Below are 18,360 nucleotides of genomic sequence, written 5' to 3'. Positions count from 1 at the left end.
TATATTTTTGCCTGTTCCAAATGCTGACTCTTTCTCGTTTTAGATATGGTGATGAAAGTCCTGATGCACCTCACAATACCACCAGAGACCAGGCATTTGACTTGCTCTTTAGACAGGAGCACAGCCTCCAAATAATTTCCGCGCAACAGAGATGGACAATATGTCAGATGTTTAATCTCCTGGAAAACAGCCCCCAGTCTCTGTGTTTATGTTGCAGATGTTAAACTCTTGTTTCTACTTCTTACAAAAACAGCTGTTTACAATTCATCTCTTCATCAGAAAGGAAAAGCCATTGATCCAGTCTTCGCATGGACACCAGCACTCAATGGTCAACATTGGATCTACCACTGCTTCTGGTTTACCTAGTTAAGATTTCATCAGAAGACTTGTTCTAAAGTAATACCTTGTCTGCAATATGGGTAAGGTTTCCTTCAGGTTTGTCAAGCAGTCTGGAAGCTGAAACGTGTGGCTATTCCTAAGTGATAGTATGTGTGTGTCCGTGAAGTTTCATTTGTGTGTGTTCATCCCTGGTAACGGAGTGCAGGGGTGGAAACTGGTCTGAGGGGACCAAAAGGAAAATCATGGCAGGTGGTACGAAGAAATGCTTTGTCATGCAAAGAAAAGACAAAAATCTGCAATATAAATTCTTTATTGCAAGCAGAGAAATCCCATTTGTGGACAGACGGCATATACAAGAGATAGGGGCCGGTGGTCAGGAACCAACATCATACAATAAGGTCCTTAAGGTGTGGATGTCCAGACAAGTCTCCACCCAAACAGCAGGTCACAGCAAGTTCTTGGTAAACTAGAGATGGGAAGATTCTGCTGCATCAACGTAAAGGGAGTTCTCCTACCAAGGTCTTGCACATCTTAATGATTGCAGTCCACTGAAAGGAGTACATTATTAGGTATTTCCAAGATCAAGACAGAGTATTCATTCGAAAACCCACAATAACCCTGCAGTCAGGCTATTTTATATGACAGGACACAGGATTCGTCCGGCACAGAAGGACACTGAACGCAGGTCATAGATCACTGGTCCGCAGCTGTGGCCACTAGAGCTATTTGTACCACTGAGTTTGTTGAGATGGAGAGTCCTGAATCGTCACATCTGCCAGTTCCTCCCAGGGTTCCATTTTGAGGCCAGGCATGAGCAGTGTCTGAAAGAAACCGAGAGAGTTAGGACTGTTCATTGCACACACTATGTTGCCACTTGGCTCATTACAAAACATGGTCTCTAGTCTGGATTTCTGAAACTTCAAGCCCCAGCACCTAAAAAGGATTTGCAGATAATAGATTCTGGGTCAATGGTGGAACAGACATGGGAAGATTGATACGAGACGGCCATGCACACAGGGGGTCAACACCACAAAGACACCAGGTTTGAAGCTTCATGAGGAACAGAAAATCAGCATGAATAAACACAGATGGTGTGTAGCATGATGTCCGTGCATCATCACACCAGGCAAGCACAAATCTAACACCAAGAAAAAGGTCCTCATTGCAGTGACTTTTGAGCAGTGACTTTTGAGCAACTACTCTAAATACATTTTCAGACTGATGGAAAGATCTGTACTGGAAAGGAAAGGGACTGGAACACTTTTCACAAAGTCAGAAGGTCAAAGCAATGTGGAAATATGCTTGTATGTGCTGCAATGCCCATGAGGTGCCCCTTCCTCAAACGTGCACAGTGGTCTCTTCATACTTCAGTTCCTTTCTTCTCCGTCCATACCAAAAGCAATGAAATATAAAGACGAGAGTAGGGATGGTCAATGCGATATCTGCCAGGAGGGGAGACTATTAGAAGTCGACTTAATCCTACACCCCATACCCACTTCCATCCAACTGGTGGGAATAGGAAGCAAGGTGCCAAGATTATCCAGAGGTACAGTCAAACATGTTTTAAAGCCTCTATTCCAGCAACACAGTTGAGGGGGCGGGGGCATCGCTTCAGAAGGAAACCCTATCCCCAGTATCCCCAGTAGAGTGGATTCTTCCTCAATCTGGATGCACATAGATGCCAAAGAACGCCCTTAAGGGCTCCGCTTCAGAGAGACATTATTGAAATTGTGCTTGCATATGTGAGCCATGAATCAGTTTGCTGACCATTTTCATTTGCATGATTCATACTATGACTAAGGGTCAGAGTGAGAAAGAGGAGTTCATCTAATGCCCACTACACCAATAGATTACTCTCCTCTCTGCGTTTGCAGTCTATCAGTTTTGGCTTCTTATTGAAAAATGTCACTTCATGATAGTGTGTCTAGGTCAGAACAGTTCTAATTCGGACCACCCGAAGAAAGCTCTTTAGAGCAAAAATATAACTTTTTATGAAATAAATGAGCCTATTGAGCACACTTGGCAACCCCCAAATCACTGCATACCAATATTTAGAGGAAGAGGTTGCGTTGTAGACCACTCGATATGGAAAGAAAATTATGCTGAATACGCTCCACATGGTTCGGCTCCTGGAATGAGCAGCTGAGGTGCATCTATATGGAGTGTGGGTCAGTCTCTTGATCCCACAGGTGGGGCAGATAAGCAGAGTAACTCTTATTCTAAGGTGGGTAAAAGGGACCAATTGGCATTCGACCAACAGCTCTCTGGAACCATGGCAATGTGGAGGTGGGGTATAAATAATTTGGAATTATGCAGAGGAGATCCACATTTAGGTAAAACTGTCATGGGAACTCAACCTTGCCGCCAGTAACAAGAATCCCGTACTGCAACAATAAAATGGATGGACAGCAACTCTCTGAAAATCAATGCCACCATGACTGAAGTACTGAGGTTGAAATCGAACATTAATTCTTGGAACTTCATGTTTTGGCCAGAGGCGTTGGCCTAGGCCCCAGTTCTTCGCCAATAGTAAGAAACTATTAAGGACACTACTCTCACATTAAAACAAAAAATCTCCTTGTTAGTAAAATCCTGTTTCTTCCATCAAAATAGACTGACTGGTCTACTACTTCTTCAGTTTTTCCCACAGAGTTATGGTACCAAGTTATTTTTATCATCTCGATTACACTTCAGGAATAGCATTTTCATCTTGGACACCCAGCCAAATTGATGAGTTGCAGTGTATTTAGAACGTGGCTCCTAGGCTTTTGCTCAAGCTGAGGAAATTCAACCACATCTTGCTATTTCTCCCTTCATTTCACTGGCTGTTAGCCAGGCAACCAGTTATTTTCAATACCATGTGCTTGATCCAAAGTTCCCATACGGGACTACATACTTCGCTCTCTCAGAGAATCCACTGCTATGTCCTTTCTAGACAATTTTGGTCTCACTCATCCCTTTTCACTGCCCACACATTCAGGAAGCAAAGATGGGTGCAAAATCTCGCTCAGTAATGTCCCAGAACATATGGAATACCCTTCCACCTGTACAAAGATCGGAAAACTACCCTTTGATTTTGGAGGATGAATCTTAAAACCCTGCTCTTCCGAACCAAATTCGGCATAGAGGGCCTTCTCTATGTCGGGACCCTATCACCCCCTTCGACCCCCCCTCAATAATAAAAAAATAAATTAAAAAAAGTTACGGGCAGCTGTCCAGTTCTGAAATGCATCAAAGACTTCAGCACTGGACAAGGGTTACATTTTTAAAGTAGGTGTTTGGGGGGGGCTCCTCCCCCCCCCCCAATAAACAAAACCAATTTACAGGGAGCTGTCCAGTGTTAAAAATATAGATTGCAGCACTGGACAGCTCCCTGTAACGTTATGTTTAATTGAATTTCCATTTAAACCCTATTTGATTAAAGGGTTTCAATGCATAAACACTTTGCAGTTTATGTATGGGAATTTGATGGAACATTTTTCGTTGGAATAAATTAGATGCTACTTACCTTCGAGGGAAAATATTCGATGGAAAGACCATAAACCGCTGTGAATGATGCTCTGGTCACATTTGACGCAACCAATGTTACATTTCCTCTCACCCGCTGCCCTGCACAATGTGGTGTCCTCAAGGATTTTCTCTGCCTCACCTTTCACATCTCTGAGTGCTCAGTAATGGGAGCCATCACTCAAGATCAACAGGACCTCTAGATGCATGTAGATGAGCGACAGATGCGATTAAATGGGGGTGTTGTAGAAAAGTAGTATAACACCACTAATAATACAGGAATGCTTTTTATAGGAGCAGCAAATTAATGCATGCCAACCGACTGACCTTGAATGACGGTGAAAGCAAGGCTATTGTGGCTGGGTCTTTAAAGTCTGCTAATCAGGCTGCTTCACTTTCGAGTGGTGACGAGACCAGGCCCAAAACCATCCTTGGTTCAATAGATAATCTGTGCTCTATCACAGACTTCAGACTCTCCTGACAGTTTGAGGTACAAGCGGTTCTTGTCATTACCATCTTCAGCTTTTGAGAAATACCTGGATACCATGCACATGGCTCCCCTAGTTAGGGCAGGGATTCTTGAATGTCTGGGATATGAGAATGCCACTAACCTCACCAAAACCATTTACCCATTGCAGTAGTTTCAAGTGACCTGGGAAATGTGAAACTTAATTGTGGAGCTACACCTCACCTTTCCTCCGACAACTGTATTTGCTACCAGTGCAACAGCACTTGAGGTTTAAGGTCCTGTGCCCGATTACTATGTTTTTCTTGGCATGGGGATATATTACCGGAGAACAAAGATCCAGAGCTTTATTCCATCATACGTGATGTGATCGTACTCGCAAGTCAAGCTAAGGCAACCATGAATCAAACTTTACGTTATGGTGGGAGGCCCTTCACAGTTATGTATGCTCTGTTGAGCCCTTCCCCTGCATCTGCAACATTTGGAAGGCCAAGTCGGATTTCTCCAGTCCCTGAAGATGTATCTGTTTTCCAAGGTCTTCAATGACTTTGTAAAGCCTAGTCTCTCCCATCCCCTTAAGCAATCAAACACAAAGTTTCACTGGAGAGGTGGGTAATACACGATTGAAGCAGCTACAGGTGACAATGTGTGAAGTATATCCATATTAATATTAATGTAACAGCAAGGAGTGAAGGTCATCAAAGCAGAAAGAATTAAACTGAACTGCCATTGTACTTCAACATTGCATCTGTAAAAGCAGGTGTCTGTGGCATGATGGTTAATATTTGAGATTGGAGGCTCAAATGAAATCAGTATTGGGAAACCATTAGGGCAGTTTATGAGATTTGGAGGGAGTCCGAACTTAGTAGTGTCCAGGTTTAGGCTTAGAACTCACATCAGGCCGAATCCTTGCCTGATAGCACTCCACAGTCAGAAGCTGCAGTATTTATCCAAGAAGGAACCCAAGGAACAGACAATGTAGGAAAGTTACCAAACTGGCTCCCCTTTCAAATGGGGAGTCCTTTCCTGCACTCCAAGACCAATATGGAAGGAACATGTAAATGGGAACGGAAACCTGTGGGAAAGAAGGTCAATTCGTCAGCTGATCCCTAGCAAGGCCTGAATGGAGAAAGCCCACAGGTTGCAATGGAGAAGGAGTGGTTTTACAAATGTAACTGAGAAAACAGCACTAGCCATGCAAACTCTGCTAACCTGGTGACTGATGCAGCTACCTTCAGGGAAGGGCCTGGGGTTCATTGGAATTTGAATCGGCTATGTTCGATGTGGAAGGTGAACATGGGGCTCGGAATTTGGGATTCCAAATTACTGCCGCTTTTGTGATGTGCAAAAGTGCTTGGTCACCTCCTTCTGCTGCCTTGACATTTAATCAGTGCGATGGAAAGGGGACTGAACTTCAGAGTCTACCTAGAAGCATCAGCTGAGCTAAACGGCCCTAACTGCCCTTCTTGGCTCCATGGCGCACTGCTGTGACAAAAGAGCACTTGCAACCCTTATGCTATGCTGTGGCTCACAGAGATGTCCATCCACTGAAGTGGGCAGACCTCCTGTGAATGCCATGGCTACAACTGCCATTCCGATGCCTGCAGTCGTGCCTCAGCTTCCATTTGCCGGGGATTACACACCCAGTTTGTTAAAACTTTCACAAGATCCTCCTAGCCTCCTCCCCACAAGTTACCTTGATGATGGGCTCCTTGGGAGGGGCCCAGGCTGGCACAATCTTTCCATGCATTCTCCAGGCTGAATAGGGGTTGGCCAAGTGCCGCTCAAACACCACATACTCCAAGACATCCTTGGGCACATCTTCCGTGCCATACATCAGGCGCCCAAAGCGGTCATAGATTGCCAATGTCTGGGGAGGAAAAAGTAGACACAACTGAGTCCGGACAGTATCCACAAAACAATCAAAGACCTAGGTATATTTGAGACAGTCCCCTCCGAATGAAAACATATGTACGTACACACACACACGTACACACACACACACACACACACGTACACACACACACACGCACACACACACACACAAAAATAGTCAGCACACTTGTGAACATTAGCATGGACGCAGACATCAGGCGAGAGACCCAGTAGCCTCAAATGAATGAGCTCACCTATACCAAGAATGAGACAAAGCTGCTTCCAAGGACAGACCACATTGCCTCAAGTGAATGTACACAGTAAGATGAGAGATTCATACCCATCCGCTCCAAGAGAACATGCAAAATTAAACATGGAAGCCCAAAAAGCGAGAGCCAGCTGCATCACAAAAAGCACACATGTACGCCGGATAACCTGAAAGTGAAGAAACTAGCAAGTTGGAAATCATTGAAGGAGTGACACGTGACTGGTACTAGATTTCCTCTGCCCCTACCAGTTAGGCAGTAACTGGAGAGCTCTTTCCACTGGAGTTTGAGAAACCTGAAGGTGTCTCACCCGCTAGTCCACAGATATCTGTCATCCAGATGGCCAGGACACAGCCATCGCTATTTGATCCAGTTCCTGGGGGTGGACATGGGGAGGATCACCTGAATGGGGGGTGGGGGGAGGGGTGTTCGGGGAATGGAAGTGGAACACTGGCGGGGGCGAGACGCAGTACCCCCTTCCTTCTAACCCCTTTTCCCCATCCTAACCCGCAGGATACTAAGAAGCTGTAACCCCATTTTTTGATACAAACACTTTCCTACAACGTGAAAGGCAACGGATCAACACCAGAGCTGTTTACCTGACATGTCCCAACACAAGGGTCAGACAGAGTCAGGCAATTGACAATAGCTACGCACACCTTATGGCCCTTTCCCTTCCTCACAGGGATAAAAGGCAGAGAACAAAAGCACACGTCGAGCAAGGCCGAAAGCATGAGGAAACAGCTACACCGGACCAGCAGTTCAAACGTTGGAGAAGGCGGCGAGACCTAGAGGGACGACCAAGGGGGTGGGGGGGCGTGGGGGACTGCCCTTGCCCTTTTCAAGTCACACACGCGAAGCCTCCAAAAGGGAAAAGACTAGGAAGTCCAGCTGGCATGTGGTGCGACAACGGCACACAGTTCCCTCCTGCGCTGGTAGCCAAAGCAGGAATAAGTGCTTGCCGCCGAGGTGCCGTCCTTGACTCCCGAGACAAGAACTCAACAGTTCAGCACAGCCGGTGAGTCGGAGAAGACATAGTAAAACCGAACTGTGCTGGGCCCAAGGTTGCAGGCGGCAACCTTGTTTAACAAAGAACGTGTGTGATTGAACTTTAAAGAAAGTCTAGAAAAGGTTCAGAAACAAAGTGGGCAGGCCCTGCAGGGCGCTCATTTGAAGGACTCTGACTGAAGCCTTTGTGGGTTGTGTTTTTTTGGAAACTACAAGAACCCAGAGGCCTTAAGAGAGGCCCGGGTAAAGTGTCGAAGTGGTTCTGCAAGGGTCGAGCAAAACCCTTCATACACTCGCAAATCTTTGACACATTGGAGAAAACTGATTGAACGGTGAAACTGGCAGATGTGAATCCGACAGAGGGATGCCTGAAAATTGAGGGGGAACAGTGATGTACCCGTGAACATTGTGACAAGTGTGAACCCGGTCTAGGGATATCCACAATGGGTAGTTGCTTAAAAAGACATTGAGACATTTGAATAATACATTTTGAGTGAAAGGCCGTGGTGAACCGGATTGAGGGAGACAAGCGTTTAAAGAAGGATCAGAGCCCGGCTGATGGTGATCCAAAGGGATGAAGTGCAATCACCCCCAACGTGAAAGATTACCAAAGATTGTTATTTTAGCTGTTGAACAGAAAATGTTGAAAGAGATAGCCTCTAGGACTATTATTGTTATTTTATTCATTTTAGTGCTTTACTTATTATTAGCATTTTAGATCCGTTTTTAGTGATCTTGTATCTGATTGCGGATTCTTAACTTAATTACTGTTTTAATTCAATGCTGAATTAGGGAAACTAAATATTAAGTCACGCTGATTCGAATTGTGTAGCAAACAGCCTTTCTTCTACTTGAAGTCTCTGCTTCGTGCATTACAAGTGAAAGCAGGTTAAAAAAATGAGAACTCCCTCTGAAATTGTAGTCCTAAGCTCCTACTAATTGACACGTGAGGCGCGTCAGCGCTGGCGCTTTGTGGACGGTTTGTGGCAGTTCGTGAAGGTACGGGAAGAGACGGTACGTATTTCCCTGCTCCCCGTTTTCAGCATGGGCCTAGCAGAGCTTTTGGAGGCCACAAAAAACGCATGTACCAAACTAGAAGGAAATAGATAGCCTCTCTTCCACACTTCAGTGTAGCTCTAACAGTGGAGACTTCAATGATCTACACTCCAAGCATGTGCATAGCCAACCCCTCCTTCCCCCCTGATCCCCTGATACTAGCATCTGTGTGTCCCGGAATTACTCTGCCCCTTGAGGTTGCTTTTCAAGGCACATTGGAAGGGAGAGTTGGCAGACCAGGAAAGAGGATTGTATGGCTGGGGAGGAGCCCCGAAAAGCATTCACAGCTTCCTAGCATATATAGGAACTAAGTAAAAGAGGAGCCTACCTCCATTAACTTTGGGCCTACCCACATCACCTACCCCGCTCAAACAACCCAGGATAAACAGGGTCACCGGGGAGGTTTCCCGGAGGTACGGTGTCACCAGGGTCATGCCAAATCGACACAAATGCCCTCCACACACTGCAGACTGGACCTGCCATGCAGAGAAATTAAGACTAGTATAGTTGGGGGTCAGGTGAAATGTATGCTACATAACACTCGGTCACTGATCAGGTATGCCACTGGTTTTGCAGATCATATTATGGATCAACAGCTAGATCTCTGTGCGATCACGGAGTCATGGCTGCATGATGCAGCTGGCCCCTCACTTACTATGGCGGTACCCGATGGTTAGAATATCCTTGGGTAAGATCTATTAAACGGCAGAGGTGGTGGGTAGCCTTAATCTACAATCAAGCCCTTAATATACGAACAATTGAGACTCCCCAGATCCCAGACTGTGAAGTGATCTGGGCTAAATTTCAAGTTAATCCCAACACCACGATTAATAATATTATAGTCTACAGGCCACCCCACAGCAGTGAGAACTTTGTCACAAATTGTAGTGATCTTTTAGCTCCCATATTAAAGCCCAACACCAGAACATTGAGCCTAGGGGATTTCAACTTTGGTTATTTTAGTCGTTCGGACGCGCCTACTATGCTGATGAAGTCGGTGCTACTCGACCTTGGGTTTGACCAGCATATCACGTCATCCTCCCATGAAAAAGGTAAAAACCTGGATTGGGCTTTATCACAAAATATCTGTATTGAAGATGTACACAATACCCAATGCCCATGGTCAGATCATCATCTCCTGGACTGGAATAGGACTCTCGCTCCAGTCCTAAAAATTCCTAGAGAGGGTTGTAGGGTTGCATTTAGAAATACCTGCAAACTTACCCCGGCAGCCATGGCCCCCTTTTTTACGCCATTGACAAATGTCTCATTCAAGATTAATTCGGCCGAAGAATGATCCGATGTCTATTATAAGATACTGGAGACCGCTGCTGAAAGCTTAGCGACAGTGAAGTCACGCGTATTCACGAAGCACACTGACAAAAAAAAAAAAATGGTACACTCCAGAAATGCGGGCTCTCGGGACAAACTTCTCACAGCACTTAAACCATGGGATAAAAACAAGTCTAACAAGGATAAACTATCGGCAGGCAGTTAAGGCCTATTAATAGTCCATTACCTGCGCAAAAGGGAATTACTATAAGCTTCGCATCTCCGGAGCAGCTTCCAGCTCGAAGGAGCTTTTTAGGATCCTCAAAGAGCTGGAAACTCCCTGCTCTCCTGCTAGTCAGGTGGTCAAACCCTCCAAATGGTGTAAGGATATCCAGGAGGCTCTCCTGGACAAATTTGAAAAGACGCAGGAAAGTATCCACTGCAAAAAACGAGGACTGCCCGGTGAACGTGAAGGACACTGCAGAACAAGTAGCTCCCAAATCATTCCCAGAGTTTACCTTCAAGCCTATATCAGAGCAGAGTAATTAAGAAATTGGCTCAGTCTGTTTGCAACTGTAGCAAGCTACCGTGGTATTCTGAGATAATGTTGGTGCTTTTGCTGAACTATTTGTTTGCTGCATGTGGAGCTTAGGACATTGCGACTGACCAATGTTAGGAGTAGTATGTAAAGAAAGACGAACCACAAAGACTCCACTTGTTGCGCTCCAAATCAGAATTGTATTAAAAAAGAAAATTATACAGAATTACTTCATTCCATTTTTTAATGCTTTTTTTCTTCCCAATTTTTCAATTTGATTCATTCCATTTGTTTTCATTATTTACCAATGTTTGAACAATGCAGATTCATTTTCATTCACATTTCATAGTATGAAGAAAAAAGATTTTCCTTTGTTTACATTCAATATTGTGGTTAGTTGTTTAGGCTAACTCCCTCTGTAGTCGGTTATTTGAGCTGACACCCTCTACACGTGTTTCACCATGCTATGTTTTGCATGGTTCTTCAGGAGGGATTTAGGTAGCTTATATTTATGAGAACACTGTTGCCATTTATGCAGTTCTACGGAAAAAGGGAACAAGAGAAAAGTTGTATATGACCATGGTTTGTACCTGTCCGAGATCATGGGCAAACTCAAGCTTACTAACTGTAAGGGTGATGTTTGCCCGGCTATCACTGTTAAAGCCTGTGCTCCTCATCTGCTTCCCCTGATCACAAAATGTGTTCATGCATATTTCAGGGAAAATATTGTCCCAAGCATTATAGAACAAACATTGATCTCCCCACTTAAAAAAAAAAAGACTGCGCTTGACCCTAGCATAGAGGGCAACTATCGCCCCATTACTAATGCCCTGCTTTCATTAAATGTCCAATGTCATTGATTAATTACATAGACAATACTACTTACTTGTGATATGCTTGAAAATGTGATATGTTTCCTAGGTGCACTCCTTTGTTGCCTGCATAGTCAAGTGTTGCTGGTTTAGCAATTCACCACTCGTGCTCTATAAAATAGCAAAAACGAAAATCTTTTGTGTAAAAAGTGTAAGTAGAGTTTCTCTAGCTACTTTTCATGTATGGCATTGACTTTGTTGGGCTCACCCGAGTTCCTTGCGGCTGTTATCCTGCTCAATTCTGGCACGATTTTGGGGAGATGCACCGGATTCGATTGTTCGATGCAGCCCCCAAAATGGCCGCTCTAAATGTTGCGTCTGGAGCGTCGCGACGCTGCGTGATGACGTCACCACGCTCCAGACGCTGCGTACGCCTCCCGGTTGCTATTTTGGATCGGGTGGACGTTGTTGATTGTGCTTTTGTGAACCCTAATACGAGAATTCTCTGTATTTTCATTTAAATTAAATACTGAATGAGAAGGGCTTAATTTGGCCCGAACCTAGGTACGGACTAATTTTTATTAGTTAAATGGAAAAATATTTTAGAATCCTAATGTTTAGGTCCTATGTCATATTTGTGCTGGTCAGTCTGGCACGCTGATATATAGTGAAAAAATGATGTGAAAGAAATAAAAATAAAAAATACAAATTAAAATAAACTGTTCATTACATATTCCATCATAGAAATAGCTATTGGATGCACACTTGGTCTAGAAAAAGTGGCCCATTTCTGTGTCAAAATTTAATCCGTGATTGCAACAGTCTAGAATGCATATCCATTTCGCTTCATGCTGACGGAGTTTTTTCTCCCCGTTTCCTCCTCTCTGGCTTATCTTGACATGTTCAATCCCCAACAATCGAATTGTGTAGCTCGTATTGCAGTTCATGAAATCCATGATTGTGTATACTTTACCATTGGGTAGTCGGATTTATTTTTTGCTGTTTTCTGCGAATTTGCAATAGTTACATTGTCCACACTTGAAAAAACCTTTTAGCTTGTCTTGTGACCATAGTTGGGTTTTGTCTTTTGACGATACACCTGATGTGAAGTGTGATGGGCATAAGATTTGTTTTAGATTTTGGGCTTTCCGGTAAGTAATGAGGGGATAGTCTTCAACAAAATTCTTAAGATCACTGTCCAGTTTGAGTATATTCCAATGTTTATTGAGTATCTTCCTCAATATCTTATTGTCGGTACTGTAAGTGGTAACAAATCTAATTTTATTTTGTTGTTTGTCTGTTTGCCCATCTTTTGTTTTGTTCTGTAAAAGATCTTTGCGATTGAGTTGTTTCGCTTTGGTTGATGCTGCTTTCAATTGATTCTTGTTGTACCCGCTTTTGAAATTTCAGGGTTGCTGTCTCCATGTGTTTATTCGTTTTATTCTCTTGGGCACAATTGCGTTTGATTCTGATGAATTCTCCATAGGGTATATTTTTGATTGTGTGTGGTGGACGATTACTGTGGGCATGAAGAATGTGGTTTCCTGCGGTTGGTTTTGTGTAGAGTGTTTGGATTTTGTTGTTCTCAATGTATAATTCCAAATCCAGGAAATGAATCCGATTAATGCTTTCTTCCATGGTGAGTTTAAGATTATAGTTGTTGTTATTGAGATATTTGTGGTAGTCTAGCAGGGTTGCTTGATTGCCATTCCATATTACCAAAATATTGCCTACGTACCTGCCCCAAAATACAATGTTATCATCTGTGAATGCTTTGTGCAGCCAGGCATGTTTTAGTTCAAAGCTGCCCATGTACAGGTTTGCATAGAAAGGTGCGAATTTGGCTCCCATGACGGTGCCTTGGCATTGCTTATAAATGATGTTATTGAACAGAAATATATTGTTGTGTAGAACGAAATTCAACATTTCGAGTATCATGTTGTTCTGTTCTAGATACGAGATGGATCTTGCTTTTAGAAAGTATTCCGTTGTTTCCATGCCCTTCAAATGAAGTATGCTGGTGTACAGAGCTGTAACATCAAAAGTGACTAGTCTGTAATTTTCTTCCCAATTTATGAGTTCCAACTGTTGTATGATATGTTTTGTGTCCTGTACAAATGATGCTAGATTTGCTGCCAGCGGTTGTAGAAAACGATCAATGTATGCTGAAATGGGTTCTGTAACTGAACCTATGCCATTAATTATCGGTCTGCTAGAAGGTATTGTTCGGTAACTTATGTATTTTAGGTAAAAAGTAGATTGTGGCAAGTACCGGGTGTTTGGTCTTCAGAAAGTCCAATTCTTCTTCTGAGAGAAGGCCATTCTCATACCAGTCTGTAATCATCTGGTTCCATTCTGTCATGATCGTAGGTAGAGGGTTATCCTTAAGTTTAGTATAGCAAGTTGTGTCATTCAAATGTTTTTCCACCATTTTTATATAATCCTGGGTATTCAAAAGGACTATTTTACCTCCTTTGTCGGCCTCTTATTGTAAAATTGTCATTTTTACTGAGATTCGAAATTGCAATTTTTTCTTTCTTGGTGAGGTTATTGTGCTTCCTTTTGTCTTGTTGATTTTGTGTGTAGACTTTTCTTAGATTTTTTTCCACTGCTAGTGTAAATATGTCTACTGTATTGTCCATAGTGGTCTGCGGAATGAAAAGATTTTGATTTGAGTTTTGATGATGCTGCTTGTCCAATGTCTATGTCAAGGTCTGTAAGTAAGGTTTCCATTGTATGTCTCTTCAGAGTCTCCAATGTGGAGTAGGCTTACTGTATGTTCTGTGTCTTGTATCGTGAGCTCCGATATTGGGGGTTTTACTTTTTGGCTTTTTTGATAAGTAGCAAAGTATTTCTTTAGTTTAAGTAATCTACTGAATTTATGAAGGTTCACATATGTTTGGAAAAAGTCCAGGCTGTTGGTTGGACTGAAAGCTAACCCTTTGTTAAGTGCTGAGTAGAGTTCCTTTGAAAGTTCTGTATTTGAAAGATTGAGAACTAGGTTTTCTTCTTGTTTGAGTTTTTGGATCTTGCCCACATTCCTTTTTGATTGTTGCTTGTTCTGATCTTGCCCCACCTGCCCATCTTTGTAGGCCACCATTTGTGTCTCAGGTTGCACTTGTTGATTTCTGAGTTGCTGTGTACTTTGGTAGAGAGGATAGGCCCTTGCTTTCCTGTGTTTTTGGTATTCTTCTAAAAAAAGAGTATGTAGTATTTTCTTCTGATGCGCATTCCTCATCCATGGTTTCTGCTGATTTTTCACTTGCACTGTCTGGCTCTGATGATTCTGAAGTAGTTTCCTGAGATTTTTTCGTAGGGGCCGCCGATTTTTAGGTTGTCTGGTTGATGGTCGTGTTCTGAAATGTATAGACACGTTTGAATTTATAGTCCAATTCATCGCGTAGGAATGCCTGTTTTTTGTTTTAATTTCTTTTTCGTAGTTGTTCAGATACTCATCCATTATTTGATCATTTTTAAAGGTGGCTTCAGGGAGGATTAGGTCTTCTATTGTCTTTTTGATCCCTTCTATCTCTTCTAACAGTTTTGCATGGACTTTTTTCGTGTGCATAATAATCCTATGGATCATTTCCTTTGATGTTGTTTTTAAGAGTTCTTCCCAATCTTTAAGATCCTCTTCATCCTCTTCTTCAAAAGCTGGTAGGATGCAGATATGTAGTACTCTCGGTATTCTTCCTACTTTTAGGTATTTTTCCATGGTCGTTATTTCCCACCAGCGGAATAGTTCCTTCTTAGATAATGATTCTAGTTTCTCAAATGCCTGTTTGAGTGATTTGATTGGTGATGCATCACTTGCTTTGTTTATTGGGGTGCACCTGAAAATAGATGTTCTGCCTCTTGTTCCCTTTGTCTGAAACATTGTTCCATTTTGTACAATTTGGTGTACATCACTCCTGGTGCTCATCTTTTGTTGCTGTATCGACTCAAGCTAATTAAGAAATTGGTTCAGCCTGTTTGCAACTGTAGCGAGCTACCTTGGTATTCTGAGATAATGTCGGTGCTTTTGTTGAACTATTTGTTTGCTGCATGTGGAGCTTAGGACATTGCGACTGACCAATGTCAGGAGTAGTATGTAAAGAAAGAACCACAAAGACTCCACTTGTTGCGCTCCAAATCAGAATTGTATTTAAAAATAAAATTATACAGAATTACTTCATTCCATTTTTTTATGCTTTTTTTCTTCCCAATTTTTCAATTTGATTCATTCCATTTGTTTTCATTATTTACCGATGTTTGAACAATGCAGATTCATTTTCATTCACATTTCATACTAATAAAAAAGATTTTCCTTCGTTTACATTCAATATTGTGGTTAGTTGTTTAGGCTAACTCCCTCTGTAGTCGGTTATTTGAGCTGACACCCTCTACACGTGTTTCACCATGCTATGTTTTGCATGGTTCTTCAGGAGGGATTTAGGTAGCTTATATTTATGAGAACACTGTTGCTATTTATGCAGTTCTACGGAAAAAGGGAACAAGAGAAAGAAGTTGTATATGACCATGGTTTGTACCTGTCCGAGATCATGGGCAAACTCAAGCTTACTAACTGTAAGGGTGATGTTTGCCCGGCTATCACTGTTAAAGCCTGTGCTCCTCATCTGCTTCCCCTGATAACAAAATGTGTTAATGCATCTTTCAGGGAAAATATTGTCCCAAGCATTATAGAACGATCTCCCCACTCCCCAAGTCTGCGCTTGACCCTAGCATAGAGGGCAACTATCGCCCCATTACTAATGTACCTTATTTACTGAAGATCTTGGATAAAGTAGCTCACCTTCAGATCGAAGCCTACTTTTGGTTTAAGAAAATCCCACAGTATGAAATCTCATCTACTGGAGTTTAAGACCAACATAATGCAGGCCATGGCAGGGTCCAAAACTACCATGCTTATACTTCTGGGTCTCTCTGCCGCATTTGATCTTGTGGATCACGTTATTCTGGCAGAGAGGCTGCAGACATCAGCACATTGCTCCAGACCAGCGATTGAGTGGGTTAAATCATTCCTTGCAGACTCTACAACGAGGGTCTTTTTTGATGTCATCGCTGAGGAGTTCACAGGCATGTGCGGGTCCCACAAGGTTAATGAGTTGCACCCACCCTTTTTAACATCTTTATGCTCCCATTATTAGAGGAATTAGACAAACTTGGTTTGGTGTACGCAAAATATGCGGATGATACACAGTGCCTTGTACCTCCGACATGGGATTATATTCTTGACCGATTCGTTAAATTCCACATATGAAATCTTTCAATCATGGATGCAAGTCAATAAGCTTGCCGTAAATAGTTTGAAGACAGAACTTATGATGCTAGGTACTGCAATGCAATTGAAGAAGCTCAACGCGGTTAACCCATCTTTCAAAATTTCACATTGCAATATCAATAGCCAGAACAAGGTAAGACACTTGGTGTAATCCTCGACCAAGAATGGTCTATGAAAAACTAGGTCAATGGTCTTGTTTCCAGCATGTGTTTCCATTTGAAGCTCCTAGCTCAGCTACAGCCCCTTCTGTCATCAGGCAATAGCGCCATAGTGGCCCAAGCCATTACTGGAGCAAAAATAGATTACTGCTCTAGCCTACTGCATGAATCTCCAAACACGATATGACCCAGTTGCAGGTGTGCCAGAACAACGCAGTACGTATCGTCGCAGGGCTGCAAAGGAGAGAACATGTCACAACGGCTAGGAGAGCATTACTTTGGCTCCCCATTTGCAGCCGCATTATCTACCGCGTGATGTACATTACGCACAATTGTATCTCAGGGCAAGCCCTGAAATATCTGGCCAGCCGTATACTAGAATCGAATAATACTAGCATGCTAGAAACACCAAGAGCCCATCGGTCTTATGTGGAGCATAGATCGACATGCTGCTCCATGGATATGGAACTCCCTTCCTCTAGATCCGAGGTCCTGCACTAATCTGCAGCACTTTAAGAGCAGGCTGAAAACTCATCTATTTGAGTAATCTCATGCCAACAATCTAACCTTGTGCCTTTCCATGGCCGTCTCTTCTCATTCTCCATTCCCTGTGGATGCTCCCTGTTGTGTGTTGTTTGTAACGTTGGCGCCATTATGCCTCCGGGCCCCTCTCTGGATGGTTAAAATCTGAATGGAAGCCGCAGGGGCGGGGCTATTTATACCCTAAATCCTACTGGTGGGGACTAAAGCACCCAAAAAAGACACTGATAGGGCACTAAAGTGTCGAAGTTTTCCATAGGGAAATGCTAGCTTAAAGGGACCGAGGTTCCCAGCCTGACGGGGAATATTCACAGCATGTGAATCCATGAAAGATCCAATGCTGTAGAAATAAAGGAACTTATGTTTGTTTATTGTTTTTTGGTTCAGCCGGCCTTCTAAGGCAAGAGACTTTGCAGGAAAGACTTGGCCCCAGAAGGTACTGGCATTGTTGAAAGGAACTGTAACCTGGTGCTGGCGAGGCCCAGGAGTGTGCTGTGCTCAAAGGTCCTGCCTTGTCCGTGCTAAAAATGTGGGGAAGGGAGCCACCAACCAGACTTGTCATTTGGTGAACACTTCTTTCTTTTCTTGTGAACATTAACCCACACTACTTTGTAACTTAGTTGTAAGGATTAGCAAGGTTTTTTTTTTTAGCATAGGCTCTTTTTATTTGACAAGATGCCACTAGGAGGACTCGTCGTAGCTTGCTCCCATCTTAGATTTAGGTTTAGATCAGGTGTCTTTCTCACCCATTTATACAGTTTAATGAACACCCATGAACTGTGATCACTTGCGTCTGTCTTTACTGTTGCCACCATGAGATCTTTACTGGAACCACAATGGAAAGCAGAGTAGAAGTTGTAGGATTTGCTGCTGCAGTTAAGCCTATTGGCTTCCAGCACTTTTAAATGAGCAGGAGAGCAAGGGGTTTGGCTGGAAGGACTGTTCTGGTTGAGACTCCCCCATAAATTGGTTTATAGATGTATACATTATAAATAGCTGGTGTGATAAATAAGTATGTGCATATTGTGACGATTCTGCAGATAGAGTCACTTCTCCCCAGGAGGGAGCCCCTTTCCATGAGGTTTGGGAGGTACAGCGGCTAACCAATAGCCCCCCTGGGGGTAGTAAACTGCGGGAGGATCTCATGGAGAGGAACTCGACTCCTGGGGTCAAGGACGCGAGTGGGACATGGTCCCTTTATAACCCAACCCGCAGGTGGATGTTATTGCTGAATATTCTACA

General features: G+C 43.2%; 1 protein-coding gene across 2 annotated transcripts in view; it reads right to left on the bottom strand.

The window, feature by feature from the left end:
• Positions 1–633: 633 nt before the first annotated feature.
• The window catches only part of MRPL45 (mitochondrial ribosomal protein L45), a 302,735-nt gene continuing 285,008 nt past the window's right edge, over positions 634–18,360 (bottom strand). The window contains exons 7-8 of one of the 2 annotated variants that reach the window (XM_069634660.1): positions 6,009–6,182; positions 634–1,160 (exon numbers count right to left, since the gene is read on the bottom strand). In XM_069634660.1, coding sequence (XP_069490761.1) covers positions 1,062–1,160; positions 6,009–6,182 — 273 coding nt within the window. In that variant the 3' untranslated portion in view covers positions 634–1,061. The remainder of the gene's footprint in view (positions 1,161–6,008; positions 6,183–18,360) is intronic. The other variant, XM_069634661.1, reaches the window with a different exon arrangement.

The sequence above is a fragment of the Ambystoma mexicanum genome, chromosome 13 (genome assembly GCF_040938575.1).
Source record: "Ambystoma mexicanum isolate Mex_15411 chromosome 13, UKY_AmexF1_1, whole genome shotgun sequence".
Classification (NCBI taxonomy): Eukaryota; Metazoa; Chordata; class Amphibia; order Caudata; family Ambystomatidae; genus Ambystoma; species Ambystoma mexicanum.
Note: the sequence above shows the minus strand (reverse complement) of the source record. Positions and strands in the feature narration are given on the sequence as shown.